Raw genomic sequence first — 16,601 nt, forward strand, 5'->3', positions numbered from 1 at the left:
CCAAGATATCAAAGGAGTGGCTTCAGGACAACTCTGTGAATGTCCTTGAGTGGCCCAGCCAGAGCCCAGACTTGAATCCGATTGAACATCTCTGGAGAGATCTGAAAATGGCTGTGCACCGACGCTTCCCATCCAACCTGATGGAGCTTGAGAGGTGCTGCAAAGAGGAATGGGTGAAACTGCCCAAAGATAGGTGTGCCAAGCTTGTGGCATCATATTCAAAAAGACTTGAGGCTGTAATTGCTGCCAAAGGTGCATCAACAAAGTATTGAGCAAAGGCTGTGAATACTTATGTACATGTGATTTCTCAGGTTTTTTATTTTTAATAAATTTGCAAAAATCTCAAAAAAACTTTTTTCACGTTGTCATTATGGGGTGTTGTGTGTAGAATTTTGAGGAAAAAAATGAATTTAATCCATTTTGGTATAAGGCTGCAACATAACAAAATGTGGAAAAAGTGAAGCGCTGTGAATACTTTACGGATGCACTGTATGTGTCGTCAATGGTAAATACATTAATAAAGTAAAAGTTCATTTTGTATATCCCTTAGATGGTAAAGCAGAGAGCAAAATAACTGTCAATGTCATTTTCAAAGTAAAATAATTTATTTTCGGCTAAAGAACTAGACCTTTTTCTTTCCAAACACAAGAGAAAGTTCTTCTTAGAAGGAACAATTTATTCCGGTTAAGAGTTGCGTCAGTGAGCCTGAGTCAGTGTCCCAGGCAAATTACAACTACGTCAAAGCTGCACTAAAAATCAGACGGAGTCACCTTTAATTGGCTGCAAAAAACAGGCTATTTTTAACTTTTTGATACAGTACTACAAAGGGCATTTTATTTCTAGTAAATGTTGGATAATGGACCTTACAGAGAGTTAAAGGGTAAGGGCCTATGTAAGGGTAGATACCTATGTATGTTACTTTAAATGTTTGGTAGGTACAGGGGACATTTTTGTGAATTTTGCTCAGGATGCATGTAAAATGGTGTCTAAGAAAATTGCTGAAAACTGCTACAGGGCTTTTTGAGAAGGTAAACACAACTCACCTGGGAGTGGAAACCTGGCACCTAATAATCCCTGCTTCTTTTGTTATGTAACATATCTGTCTTCTCCCTTTCTTCTTTCAGAGTGAGGACCTTCCCTAAGGATTCGGCCTTACTGGGCAGGGACACAGTTCGAGCCCTGATGTACTACGCCTTAAAGGTCTGGAGTGACATCGCACCACTTAACTTCCACGAGGTGGCAGGAAGTGATGCAGACATTCAAATCGACTTCACTAAGGCCGACCACAATGATGGATATCCCTTTGATGGACCAGGCGGCACCGTGGCGCACGCATTTTTCCCCGGAGAGAGGTTCACAGCTGGGGATACACACTTTGATGATGACGAGGCCTGGACCTTCAGATCTCCAGGTGGGGAACTTTGCTTTTAAGTGTCAAGTGTTGTAGACTGGAATATGCATGTATTATATTCATTAGTGAAAGTGTGTGTCTGAATCAAAAGAAGGGTAAAAGATGATGGGGGACTGATATTCTGGGAAACATCTCACTAAAACCTGTCTCAGGGACTCCCAGAGTGTTATAAAATGAGGAGACTGAAGCAGTCAGTGTCTAGAAAACCTAAAGAAAATGAAAAAGAGCCTGTATACTGTTTTGAACTCCCGTGCTCGCCAAGACTTCTATAGCCGAAACTAGATCGCTGACTGTATTTTGGAGCCAAGCTTTGCTTCTACCCTTTGTTCACGTTCCAGATTCTCTAATTAATACTTAATATGCTAGAACTATAAATATAACATACAATGGCTTCAGATACAGGACTCAGAGTAGTGACTAAAGCAGCGGTGATTGTTATCACAAGCTTATTAGGAGGCATAAAAGGCACCCTTTCATTTCATTTCCCCCAACTGCCATACACAAACAGTCTATTACTGGTACACATGAATTCTTCTTTTTAGCAATCAACAAAAGAAATTAAAGTTTAATGTTGACTTATATTGATTCCACTTGATTGTTAAATTATGCCATAAGGTTTTTACAAGTATTGAGTGTTTTAATATCTTCTCAGATGAGTCCAAAGCTCCATATTTAGAGTGATTTAAGTATTTTTACCTGACACCAAAATGTTTCCCTTGATTTTTGGCAATAAAAAGCTGAAAGGAATACGTCTCTACCAGATCTCGAAGCAACACTATAATCTGTGATGTCAACTAACAGCTGCTCCAATGAGAATCGATGAAAGAGTGATTTGGACACAATGACAGTGATGAGATTCGCACTGTTTTGTGCAGAAATAGTCTTTATAGCGAGGAACAGTGCTTGAAAGTTCATCTGCTCAAGTACAATTTTGAAGTCCTGGTACTCAACTTAAATTTTTTCATTTATTGTACTTATTGTAATCAAGATGATCACTTGATTTTAGACAGATAAAGACACAATTCTTCATGGCACATTGGTCTACTCCTCAGGCTGAAAAATAGGCCCCTCTATGCTGTCATACTTCCTGAAGATGGATCTTAAAGCTTGTAGCACGGTGTAGATGACACTGACTGTACCAGCTGGTGCAGCCAGGACCTGTGTTCATTTCCATTCTTTGCGTTTGCCCTGTTAAAGCTGCGAGCCATATGTTACAGCAGCTCAATCTGCTCCAATTAGACCTCCCAGCAGGGCGCAGCGGTGGCAGGACACGATGGCATGACGCTGAAGTAGTTTACAGAATCATCTGCATAGATGGGGGGTTTGGTTAATGGGAGCAGGACACTGAAAGAGGGAGGGGTCAGGGGTGTGTGCTTGTCTTTATGACCCCAATCTATTTCTCTCTTCCAAATCATGCATACATCAGCATAATGACAAACAATGATTTGAACAGAGAGAGAATAATGTTTCCAGCCATTAATTACTGAACAGGGGTGGCCTGATGGAAGACAGCCGTAGTGTTCGAAACGCAGACTTTACTGTGAGCGAGAGTGAAAAGCTGGCTGGCTGTGGCAGATGCTCCTGCAAGGTTACTTCTTTCACTCACAGGGATGAAGGAAATGTGTTCAAATACAACACATCATACTTTTTCATTTGTAAATCTGGCACCTGCCTCCTCGGCTGTACTGTAGAGGCACTAAAGCCCTGTGTTTCTTATGGCCAATCAATGCCAATAAAAACAACCTTGCTCTGTATACTGCTGCCTTTGGTTTTGTAGCATTCTGTTGGAACAGAATTAGGGTTTATGCGATTTTAGATATAGATAGTTTACCAGAGACAACATTATTTGTGCGCTATGAAAACAAGATGTTGCCCTTGCAATCTTTCCCATGCTACTTACTTTGAGACTGTCTACTCAAATGCCTTCAGCAATTTGGGACTTACCTCAAGGCCAAGGTCCTTGCTAATTATAGAATTTTAAATCTTCTCTTTCTTTCTAATGCACTGGAAAGAATAATAGCTACCCAATTAACTGTGTAACTCTAAAGCATTGTGGTATTCAAATGTTCCAGCCCAACATTTAGGCCATTTCACAGCTCTAACAATGCACTTTTATCAATAAATGACCTACTGCATGCTGCACTTACACTTCTCACTGTTGTAGTTCTACTCAAATGATTATGTCACAGTGTACTTCTATTTAGGCTTTCTCTATTTCTTAAATGTGCGTTAACTGATTGTAGCTGTAAACAAAACATTGACATATAATGAAAGTTAACATGGCGAACATGTTGCCTATATACACATCCAGCAAACACAGAACATTCTTTTGAAGTCATGTTTCTGGCCACCTGATGAACTCCTGAGGGAAATATATGCGGCTCTTAGCTGACAAAGTCTCCACTATGATTGTCGCTAACTTTGTCAACCTCAAGGATACACTCTGGTGAGAAACACTCAATGTAAACACCTTTAATATCCTAATATTACATATTACAACAAACCTAAAAACAAGTGTTTTTTCGCAAGAGAGGCTTTATGTTTTTTGTTTTTTTTTATGTGTTGGCTTCGGCTTTTCTCTTGATCAGACCACACTGTACCTTACAGGCATGTCGGTCAGGAGAAACAACAGGTGGCATCTTCTTCCTCAGCGTTTGTTTACTCATTGACGGTTTTGAGCCCGATGCGCCTGCATGTTCATTGTTGCTCATTGTTGCAATGTGAAAATGTATTCATTAAATTTGGACCATTGATGTGACAGTCCCACGTCTCCTGTTTTGTTTAGCAGCCATCCAGTCTGTTGAGTGGCTTAAAGGATCATTTTTCTAGAGCTGCCAACTTGCCTAATTTAACACACTAAATATTCACAAAAGGAGCTGATGCAGACTTCCATTCCTCTCAATTAAATTTTTGACATGACATATTAGCCATAACAGCTCTTTGTATCCACTTTGCCTTGGGCAGGCCAAAATCACAGAGAGGGGAAGTGTCTCCTGGCACATAGTGATTAGCTGAAAAGAGAAAGTTACATTTAATAACAAAAACAGAGCCTGACCAATACACTGGCAGATTATTAAGAAATGTCAGTACAGGGATGCATAAAATATAATCAAGGTAATTTGGAAACAGTGTTGCCATTACATAGTTTGACCACCAGAGAGCGCTGACAAGTGTGGTTTTTGAGCTATAAAGTGTCTCACTCATATATTATACATATTTCACTCAACATTCCCAAATGTAATGTACTGTAACTCCATAACTTATGAATGAGAGTTAAAGAATCTGAGTTCTGTTGTAGTTTCACTTCTCGGAGCCTACATGGAGTTCAGTAAACCAATAAATATTTCAAAATGCAGAGGCCTAATTTTCACTTCTCTGGACACCTTTTTCATATATTTCCAAGGATTCGAGTCCATTCCTCCGCAGGAATATGAATATTCACCATCAGCTTCCCATTTGAGTTTTAGCAGATAAGGGTTAGTGTCTGAGCTTCACTGGAGCATGGGATAAAATTAAGCCTTCGCAATTCCATAATTTAGTATACAGTATATTGGTAATGGCATCCCCACTCACAGGGAAATAAGTGGGTCAACTGTGGCTGTGGATATCCAGCCAGAATGGATTTTTAGGGAGCTCATGAAATCATTTCATCTCGCAAAAAAAGATCAACCAAGACATCAGTTCTTCTGCGTGAACAATTCTTCCATTAAAAACTGAGACCCTTAATGTTTGTCCTTGGCCATTTACACTATGCTAAACACTCCGAATCAATGTTTGTCTTGGGTATAATGAATTCTAAGATATTGTCAGTTCAAGCTACAATCTCTCAACTCATGTCACTGTGAAATGGGGAGCGCACAACACTTGACTTTGCCGTGTCTGTAAGCAACTTTTAATCTATTAAATCATGAAATCCAACATATTTTCCGACCTCTGATTTAAACTGCAAGGGGGGCTGCTGGAATTGCTGTATCATCGTCCTCTGCTAATTTCACCTGCATGCTCATGCATAAATGAAGTGAATGTATTTCATCCCAGCACTTTAAGATGGTTTTACCTACTTTAAACATTGTAAAAACAATTATATACCTCAAATATCCTGATATATTAATATTGATTCTAGAGTCATTAAGGCACAAAGTAACGCAAGGTCACAATACTTTAAGGATTCACATATGGAAAGGATAGCCCTCGGGCCAGTTGTGCTCCTGCGTCTTTGCATCTACCGTATGGTACACCATCTTCATTAAACTTTTAACTAAATGCTGCAGGCTATGTTTGTAGCATTTTGGATTTATCACTTTATATCCAAGGCAGAAGTAGCCCTTAATATATTGTATTGACTGTGCATCAAAGTAATGAGATTTTTTAACACAGTATGTTATGATACCCTAAAAACAGTTCTGTTACTGATCATGCCCTCTACCACGCAGTAATATCATTTTATAGTCTGTTTACTCTAAATCTCTCTTTGTCTTTCTGTCTCTCTTCTGCTCTCTGCCTTTCTGCCACGAGTGTCTAACTCAATGAGTCTTGTTCACCCACCCAAATCTCTCAGCTCTGACTTTGTCCGCAGGCATTAGGATTTCTTTCTGTCAACCTCTGATGGACTGTAAATACAATGACATGGTACCTACTTTGTTCTGAATCCCTCTCCCCCCCCCCTTTTATCCACCTTTCCTCTCTGCACCATGTGCTCCTGCAGATTAGACTTGGCATTTGGCCTCTGAGCATCCCAGGTGTTGTAAGCACAAGTGCATGTCTCCAAATGTCCTTTGTCTTTTGACAGAGCGCAGCACTGAGATGTTCCCAAACCGAGGCTAACATAAGGTTAACAGAATGCAGACATCAGCCTAGCCACCAAGGAACTCTAAGCTAGCTTGGCTCGACACGCTAGCACTCACATTTTTGCAAATCTAAATCTCTAAACCCCAGGTTTTGTCTTGCTTAGCAGAGCCAGACAAGGAGTTTTTGGAGGCTTTGCCTTTTCTTTTTTAGTTGAACATCGAGGGAAATGTGCTTTAATAGCCTGCAGCCTCTTTAGGTGTCTTTCCGCACTCAGGTTTTGATTGGCAGCCCAGGGGCTCAGACAGTATTACCATAGTTATCTCACTACACCACACGCCTAACAGCACTCACAGCCACCAGAGCTGTCTGTCACGCCTCTTAACTTGCAACCTATAGAGTTCACTCATAAAAGGGATAAACATGCACACGGGCTGTGTTGGTTCTACAAAAGTCATAAACTTTTAAGAAGCAGGGTGATCTCCGTCAAAGCTGAAGCTATGACATTAGCGGTTAAACTAAAAGTAATTAATGGTTTATAAAAGGTACTAATACTGTCTGTGAAATGTGTCATTCTCATTATGACTCCTTTAACAATGTTAAACATCTCTTGCTTCTATGTCTGTTGTTTCCTCTTACGGCCCCAAAAGGGTGCAGATTCATTTGGAAATGTTGAGAGTGAGGAAAGAGCAGCTGTGTCTAAGATTTTGAGTGTGCAATTTTCTTGTCAAGTAATTTACTACTATGCTGGACAGCAATGATTGTAGGGAAGAAAAATATGCTGTGTGCAGCAATCTGTCGCTGCTTCTTTGATTGAATTGACTGCTTAAATGAGGTAGGCAAATTTGCAATTTTCAAAATTGGAAGACGTGTGTCTCCCTGTTTTATTCCAGTTTCCAGTTCAAATATGTGCATAATATTTATTTGATTTATTTTTAGAATCTATAGACAAATGCCACATACCATATCATTGACATTTACATATAGCTGAACAGGAACACACGTACAAAACAACACAAACTAATACAATAAAGGTAAACCCCTAATGAAAGGCACGCGATCACCCATGACTATGTCAAATCCTTTTTAAAGAACAGTTTCAACTTTAAAATGTCCCCCCATGCATGGTCCATTTTGAATGGGTAAGGAGTTGAACATATGGATAGAAGAAGATCATTTCCATCTCTCTCTGTCTCCTTTAGACTCTCATGGGATGGATCTGTTTGCGGTTGCAGTCCATGAGTTTGGTCATGCCATCGGCCTGGTCCACACCTCCGCCTTGGAGTCCATCATGAGACCGTACTACCAGGGTCCTGTAGGAGACCCTCTGAAATACGACCTCCCCTATGAAGACAAGGTCCGCGTCTGGCAGCTCTACGGTACGAGGGAACATCCATCCGCTGTTTGTGTGTGTGTGTGTGTGTGTGTGTGTGTGTGTGTGTGTGTGTGTGTGTGTGGGACAGAGAGAGAGAGAGAGAGAGAGAGCAATTGCTGAGCTCTGTAGAGCAAGGTTACTGATGAATGAAAACATGGATTGAGTTAATTGGACCTCTTTATGGCATATGACCTTATCACACCATTCACTGATATAGAGAGTAGCACTGTGCGGAGGAGAGACTAATGATCATGAAGACCAGAATGAAGTGCAGGAAAGGATAATTGAATTGAATTAACAGAAGAGAACGGACGCTAAGACAAAACTAAAAGTAAACACTTCAGGCTGTATATTATATTGTGGTACAATGAAATAAATGCATAATAATGCAAAGGGGAGGAACTGAGTTGAGAAGCTAGAATCAGATGAAAAAATGTATTCTACAATGAATTGTCTTGTCTTTTGTGTGTTCATTTTATCTTTAACCACATGTCCTCCCTAGGTGTCAGAGACTCTGTGTCCCACACAAACCGACCAGGCAACCCCTCCCAGACAGCTGAACCTCCTGTCCTGCTGGACCTCCCTGAGAACAGATCCACTATTCTGTAAGTAGAAGATCTGGTGTCCTTTTAGTGCAACACAGACAACTCAACCCTTCTGGTTGTCAAACATGAAATAACCCACTTTAGCCCCTTCAGAAATAATGCTTTTTTTCTTTCCCTCTTTTTCTGGCCCTCTTAAACACACACACACACACACACACACACACACTTGTGGTTAGTTCTTTTCTAAGCTCCTCCAGGCTCCTGTTCTCTTTGTCCACTCTCTTGGTGACGATGGTGGAGCAGAGGCTGTTATAAATGTCCCCTGTAGATGAACACAGAAAGGCAGTTTGAAGTAAAAAGACCCACTAACAGCCCCTAATGCTGCAGTGCAGAGCCTCTAGAAATAAAAGTGGATGTTAAAATCATTTTCATACAAAGAATTGTATGCAAAATGAATTTATTAATTTACAATCTCAACTGTTTATTCATTACTTTTAGCTATTTTAGCTGTTAATCCATTACTTTAAGATGTTTTAACCATGCACCCATTACTTTTAGCTAACTGTTTCATCTTCTCTGCTTCCTTGCTAGTTTTCTCATGCTCTTGTCACCACCTGTGGTGTTCAGGTGTTACAGCTGAATGTGGATATATTTTTTCAAATCAAATCACAATTTCTGTTTCATCACATTAACTGAGCAGCTCTTCAACCTTCCGATGCACTCTGACTTCTGCAGAAGTAGAGTTGCTGTTCTCGGAGAACTAAAGACATACTGTATAAACATTGGCTTAAGCGCTCCACACACACACACACACACACACACACACACAGGTCAGAGTGTGCTCAGTGTCATGGCAATGTGCTGAGTGCTAAAGTCTAATGGATCACCACAAGAAGTTTCATCCTCCGGCCACCATTACCACATATTTCATGACCATCTGGGCATTTACTGATCATTTGGCCCCGGGGGGGCATTAAAAAGAGACATAATGCAATTGTCAAAATTTCCAGAAACAGTTGATGGAGCATAAATATGATTAGCGGATATGTGCAGGTGGATATTTTGGCTGAAGAGTGGTGAAGGGAAGATCACCACAGGGTTCATCCTTTGTGGACCAATACAAAATGGTCAGCAACAACTTGACATGAGGGTGGCACTACAAGGAAAGGTGATGGGGACATAAAAGTCATTAGGAATCGTCATCTGAGGACCATGAATATTTAATAACAATCTGTTCAGTAGATGTTAAGATATCTCACTCGGGACCAAAGACTTGGACAGACCAACAGACCCACCTTATATGCACAGCAGTGCAGTCGGACTACACAGCACATGAACCATAAGTGAATTTTTAGTGATGACCTGGTTTCAGGAGTCTTTTGTCTGCTATTTCCCATGATTCCTCACAGCAGTAGCCAGGCTGCTGTGCTACAATATCTCTCCTCCCCACCAGGAAATGTCTTATTAGTATTATCTTTATATTGCTGTGACTGTGGCTCGCATATGTCTGAATGTTGTTATAATGTACAGGGCAAAAAAAGACTTATCTATTCAGCACAGTACATTTTTTTATATTTATGCACTGAATAACAACACCTTTGTATTTTTGTCAACTTGCCATTATACTAACCTTATACATCTTGATATGTTAATTATTATCAAACATAAACAGAGCCTGGTTGCTTTGTAAATGAGTCAACTGTACACATTGTCTCTTTACATTTATAGGATCAAGAGGGGGCCGCTTGATCAGCGAGTGATCAAACTGTGTTTCAAACTACACTGACAACAAAATCCAATGATCGCTGACCCCCATGCATCCACACTAACATACAAAGACCATGGAGCAGCTTAAAACTAAACAGGCATATAAACCCCTCTTTTCCTCACTGGCATCGGCTTTTCACTGCCCTCATTACCCATTTTTCACCACCTCCGTCTGGTCATGATGCGTGGAAAAGCTGGATTATGCTCGACAAGGGTCACCAATGCTGACCACTAGGCAGAGGTGTCGTGTTAATAGAGCTCTGAATGGAGATCTTTGTTGATAATACGCGGGCGGCCTCCCACTCACAGTGGCAGCCCTGTGGTGCTAATGGCTTCATCATTGGCAGGCCAACCACGTCAGTGCTTTAAATCACTTAGCCCCGGGGATAAATGCACTTGGGGACCTCACAGTGTCAGCGTGGTAGCATTTCACCTAATGTTTAGCCTATTTAATTGACGGAAACACATGCACATGCATGCACACAGACTCAGACTCTCTCAGTAGGTGGCTGCAATTATCACATAGTTTGGTTTTTTGTATGCAAATTAATTCTTACTGGTTTTGGTCTTTTTTGTGAACTGCATGCCTTACAATAAGTGAGGTTCTTTTATGTTTTATATAAAAATTAGGTATGTATGTGTATAGCCTCAAACACTCAAATAACAAATAAAACTTTTGTTACTTCCTCTCACTTCCTACTCTATTCTCTCCAACTTTTCTTTCCTCCATCCTCCAACTTTCCTCTCTCAGGCTGGCGCGAGATGCCCCAGACAGATGCACCAGTCACTTTGATGCTGTGGCCCAAATACGAGGGGAGGCCTTCTTTTTCAAAGGTATTCAAGCCTAAAGGGAGAAAGTGCGCAAGAGAGGCAAACGGACAGACAGAGAGATAGAGAGTGACAGTGAGAGAGAGGAAGAGGTGAATGGAGAGGAGATAAAGAGAAAGAGCAAGGGACGGGGGTGGTGGCTCCAGCGATCAATAGAAAGCCAAGTCATGTGTGGCTCCCAGGGCACGTATCACAGGCTCACACACCATCACATATTCTGCAGTCTAAACAAAATGGTCCCATAGGGCCCAGACTGGTTTGCTGTATGCTTGTTATCTGCTGAGCTTGAAATGGATCTTTTTGGCTTATTGGCCAGCGTGGCTAGTATATTTACAAGTGAGGAGAGCTTTCATTTGCCAAAACATGTTAAATAAAGTCACATTGAAAAGGATTTCTTAAAACGTAACAGTACATGATGTGCCCAACCACTTTATTTCCCAATACTCTTTTTCCCAGGTTGATGAAAGTAGCCAAACAAAGGTAACAAAATCATTATTTTTAAAGAGGAATTTAAAATTTTTAAAAAGCTTTAATTCATCTATTGGCTTTAGTGTTGTGAAGGAGAGGGGGAGGACCTGTAATATGATTACTGCAGACACAGCGTGTCCTCACTAAACATGGCTTTTCTTGTAATAGACTCCTACAGGATATTGTAAAGAAGCTCCAAGCTCTAACTTGTTCCTGTCTGTCGCAGGGAAGTACTTTTGGCGACTAACTCGAGAGAGGCACCTGGTGTCTCTTCGTCCAGCTCAGATCCATCGCTTCTGGAGGGGCCTACCACCCAATCTGGACAGTGTGGATGCTGTGTATGAGAGGCCTGGGGACCACAAAATAGTCTTTTTCAAAGGTAAACATATGTATCTGATTTCAAGCTTCTCTTACAAGAGCATCAATTTTGTATCTGTCTGTGTGGATTTAGTTGGCTGACTAGGCATTTGTTTTCTTTCTTGCTACTCCATATAAAGCACATTTGACATTGGTGGATTTTTAAATTTGAATATAAAGGTGTTATTTCTCCCTTTAACTATGACCTCTGTGTCCTCCCTCTCCAGGTCTGAAGTACTGGGTATTTAAAGACAACAACGTGGAGGAGGGTTACCCTCGTTCAATCAGTGACTTTGGTCTACCCTTGGAGGGCGTGGATGCGGCCTTTGTTTGGCTACACAACGACAAAACGTATTTCTTCAAGGACAACCACTACTGGCGCTATGATGACCACCTGAGGCATATGGACCTGGGCTACCCTAAAGACAGCACGCTCTGGAAGGGGCTGCCACCAAACCTGGACGACGCCATGAGGTGGTCTGATGGTGAGTGGCCTTAAAAATCAACATTTTTCTTTACTTGTCTTTTTACTGCAGCTTAGTTGGTTATGTGCTCGGTGTAAAATTCATGAAAAAATAAACAAGATCAGTAAAAGAAGAGTTTTCACTTTTATGATCTGTCCCTAGTCACATTAGTTAAATAAACCAACATTTAAGCGCAACCACAAACAGAAATGTCCCCATCAGTGGAAAACTACTCAGACTGTGAAGACAGCTTTATAAAGCCTTATGTGGCTCCAAAGGGAGCTGTGAAAAGTCAGGGAAAAATTGCATCACCCAGGTAATGTTAACTTGCAGTTGGAAACAACAACTTTTATAAGACAAATACACTTAAGCCAACTGTTGGTGTGGAATTTGGCAGAAGTGGATGTTATTTAGGCCTGCAGCAGTAGCTGGCAGCTCTGCTTCTAAAGGCTACAAACAATTAGCTTAGCTTATGTGAGCATAAATCCAATCCATACACATACCATACATCCACACAAAACTCCTACAGATGCACTTGGTAAGTATGATGTACATACTCAATAACAAATAATCAGTGACCCATAAAAGTGAGCTGTGGTGATGGAAAATGAAAAGCACAGCAGTATGTTTGCCTTTAGGGACCTTTTGGATGCAAGTTTCCAGACAACAAACTTTTTAGATTACAGACTACAGAGTCAGTCTACCAGAAAGAGGTTGTAAGACTGGAATCTCGACTTGCCAACAACAGCCTTGACCTTTACACTGCAAGCACAGTGGAGAGCCGTGTTGGGTGTTATGAATCCACAAGCCGGTCTCCCCTTATTAATCCTTGCTGCCACTCTGAACTTAGTGGAGTTGGTCAGATTCATGGGCCAGGGGGGCACACTATTTGAAAAACACTAAAATGGCATGACAAGGCCGCTAATCTAATCGAGGAAGTCTAATGGAGAATGTTCCTCCTGCATTAACCTCTACAGATCCATCTTCTGATACGACTCTGCTCCGAGATAAAACTGAAGTTTGTTATTTGAACAGTTGAGCAGTCCGTCAGCTTGCAGTTGTCCTCCGTGAAAGACCCGAGCGGCACCAGAGCCAGAAGAAAGCCAATGAAAGAAACTGCTGATTTTACCCCTTTTGGGCAGCCATGCATTTTACAGACTGCCCCCTGGCGTACAGCCTCAGTGCATCAGTCCTCACACTATCTGCATCAGCATCAGTTACTGCCCTGCAGCCATCACCCTCCTCAGCCAGCCTTCCTATCACATATTGAGTCTATAATATGCTGCTATTTTAATTTGACTTGTACTTTTTCAAGACTTAAAGCTGCACAAATCAATATTTTTCTATCAACAATGCATCACATGAAAGGTGTCGGTCTTAGTGACAAACCCACAGAGAATATCTCTAGACCCTGCATTTCTCCTCAGCTCTACCGAGCGTTTTAGCATCTTTCAGCTCGTTCAATTCACACTCACAGCTCCCATCAAGCTCGTTATATTTCTCTCAGGAGTTTGTGGAGAGCTGCTTGTTGAGTAAAAAGGCAAATGTTTACTAACGCAATATTAATTATATATTTATATCACTTATTACACATCAGGGGAAGTCATGCTTCCTGTTTGGCTGTGACCTGCCACATGCAGAAACAACATTGTTGATCAAGAACTGATAATGTGTTGAGAATGAGACTAATTTCAGCTTGGCACAGTAGGTGTTTATGCATACATACACAATAAATAAAAGGTCCAGATAACACTACAAAGGTGCATTCAGGCACAGTTTTAATAACGCAAATCATCCGCTCCTTTCTTTTAAGCGGAACACAAATTATTATTAAAACGTGTTCAGTGATCATTAGAGTGTATGTTCAGAGCATGAACGTTTGACGAGCATTTAAAATCACTGTTTTAGTTTAACACGTTTCTCCTCACCATCACTCTGCAGCCGCCTTGCTGGGAATAACGGGTATTTTATCAGGCTACCAAGTTGTCTCTGCTCATCTCCACTTTCAGCCTGAACTGTTTGTTAAACTTCGATGTGTGAGTACCTTCCTCACAGCGACTGCAGCCTGCAGTATTTGAGCTGATTGTGCCTCTCAGTGACCGCAGCCAAGACTTCACTCTTTCTGAGAGTGTCCGACTCGTCTGTTGTCACTGAGTGGTGGGAAATGTTTCATTGTGGCAGCATGGGCGATGCCGTCTGTTCATAGATAATTAAACTGGTCTGTGAAATGTCTGAAACACACCAGGGAAGAAGTGTCAGAGCCAGATGGACGACATGAGCACTGTTCTTTGCTACGTGCCAAAAATTGGCATATAGTTTTTATGACATATGGTGAACCGCAGACCCAGCAATTGACAGTTACTTGGAATAATTATAATCTTTGATCAATGAGTGTGGCTCCGCTTCATAGTTAACTCTGAGTCAGAGGTGAGAGTTCTTGTTAAAATAAGGAAAAATGAACACACAAACCTTCTATGACAAAGGAAGACATGTTGATATTATCTGGGGTTTGTTAGACACTGTGTGACATAAGCAGTACAATTGCACTTCTGTTACAGATCTCCATAGATTTCCTGGGCTGTGTGTGACTCACAGAGCAGATATTAATATCAGGTGTCTGAGCTGTGACACGTGTTTCTAATTAACACGCTGAGGTGGCTGGAAGGAGGCAGTTTAATCTAGTACAAGAAACACTCATAGAATATTATTGAAACATTCACAGGAGCAGAGTTCTGAAGTACTGAACATACTCTCTTCAGATACTAATATTTACTAGAGTGTCCAACTCAGTAAAATAGCTTTGTCAATATGAATTGGACCAAGCATTAAAGCCCAAGGTGATATTCACACACAACAATTTGAATTAACAACTAGTACACCGATAAAATGCTTTAGTTCAAATTCATATTTAGTTTATATTATTCAATTAGTGTGTGCGTTGATGCGTGTGTTCCTCCCCTCCTATCTCTCTCCTTCACCTCCCCTTTACACCTTCTCCTCCCCTCCCCTCGCTTTTTTACTCCTCTTTGTTGTCCGAATGTGGCGAGCTTTACAGGAGGAGGTGGGGTGATCATTACTGGAGCATGTCATGCCTGGATCTGCCATGTCAGTAATCTTTACAGACTATGTGCATATGTGCCTGTAAAACATTCTGGTCTTTTATCTCCTATAAAATGTCTAGTGCCTTCTATAAAACCCACGCATACACTGTATGTGAGAGCAAAAATATATGTGTGTGTGTGTGTGTGTGTGTGTGTGTGTGAGCTCACAGCTGGCCCTGTGTAATTATGTGTGTCATTAGCATGACATTACCCATTATGAGGAGTCATTATTAGGCTGTACCGACAAATGTATTGCAATGACAAGAAAAATATGATCAAAAAAGCACCACTCAGAAATATACTGTATGAACACAGGTTTGCACACGAGTGTGAATGTCTTGATGTAGAAGTATTGCAGGAGTTGAGTAAGTTGTTTCACTGAACAATTCTATTATGAAATGTTTCTTGTTTTCCCTTTAAAATGTATTTTCATAGTGTGCATACCATGTACAATTTTTGTCTGCAGCTTATTTCTTTTAATGTTTGAAAGTGAATTCATAAACTGAGAGCCTGTTTCACAACTTGATTTAATCACTGTGCAGCATAGGAGGATGTAGAGGATAATAGTATAAGACTTGATGAGTGACAAAATATGGAATAAATCAATAAGGCAGCTGTCATAATGTCAATGAAAGCCTTGAATAATATTAACAGTGATGAACATAAGGCCATTTTCACACCAGACATATTTGTTCATTCTTTTGAGAATAAAAAAAATCATTCAACTTAATCATATGAGGATAAACTGATTTGTATGAACGTATGAATGAACGTTTACATTTATTAGGTGTATTTATTAGGTGTCTTCTGTTAAAACCACTTTCTTACACATGTTCTTTGTAAAACCAGTTTAACCATATCAGTCCAATTAGCCAGCGTTAGGTGTTTAAGTGAGACTTGCACACCAACCAATTGGTGTTGGTGTTGATCTCGCTGTCACATATTATAGCTGTGATCCAACAAGCAAAATGAGCCATCAGCTTGGTTGTAACCGCTCCTTGCATGTTGCTATGGCAAATCCAAGCAACACGTGCACATCAAAGTTGTTGGTCGTTTCCCATCCTCCTTAGTAAGGGAAGAGGATGTAGAGAGTTCACTTAATAGTTGCCGATGTTATTGGACTGGTTTTTATGCTTTTGTGAACTATTCACATTCTAGGTGTTGACACTTGTCGCTGCACTTTGTCAGTTGTTGATGAGCACATAGTTGCTGTTGATTATACCAAAAATATACATAGATGTCACCTATTACATTTGACACCTTCAGAATTTTCCAAAACCAATTTTGTAAGAAATTATTTCGAGGCTACACATCATAAATCTTCAATGCAATAATCCAATATTCCATCCAATAATCAAATACTTCCACATTTTCAAATAGGCCGAAAAAGAAAATGTGCAATACATCTATATTTGAAACACTGAGAGGAACCTAAATGGAAAAAAACAATTTTTGGCCTGGGACTCCAAGGGGTAAAAGAGATATAGGTTGTGATATAAA

General features: G+C 40.6%; 1 protein-coding gene across 1 annotated transcript in view; it reads left to right on the forward strand.

The window, feature by feature from the left end:
* mmp17a (matrix metallopeptidase 17a) overlaps positions 1-16,601 on the forward strand; it is a 68,478-nt gene that overhangs the window by 50,161 nt on the left and 1,716 nt on the right. The window contains exons 4-9 of the mRNA XM_070924776.1: positions 1,125-1,411; positions 7,399-7,575; positions 8,074-8,176; positions 10,635-10,717; positions 11,406-11,558; positions 11,764-12,021. Of these exons, the coding sequence (XP_070780877.1) occupies positions 1,125-1,411; positions 7,399-7,575; positions 8,074-8,176; positions 10,635-10,717; positions 11,406-11,558; positions 11,764-12,021 (1,061 nt within the window). The remainder of the gene's footprint in view (positions 1-1,124; positions 1,412-7,398; positions 7,576-8,073; positions 8,177-10,634; positions 10,718-11,405; positions 11,559-11,763; positions 12,022-16,601) is intronic.

Source organism: Enoplosus armatus, chromosome 18 (assembly GCF_043641665.1).
Source record: "Enoplosus armatus isolate fEnoArm2 chromosome 18, fEnoArm2.hap1, whole genome shotgun sequence".
In the NCBI taxonomy this organism is placed as follows: domain Eukaryota; kingdom Metazoa; phylum Chordata; class Actinopteri; order Centrarchiformes; family Enoplosidae; genus Enoplosus; species Enoplosus armatus.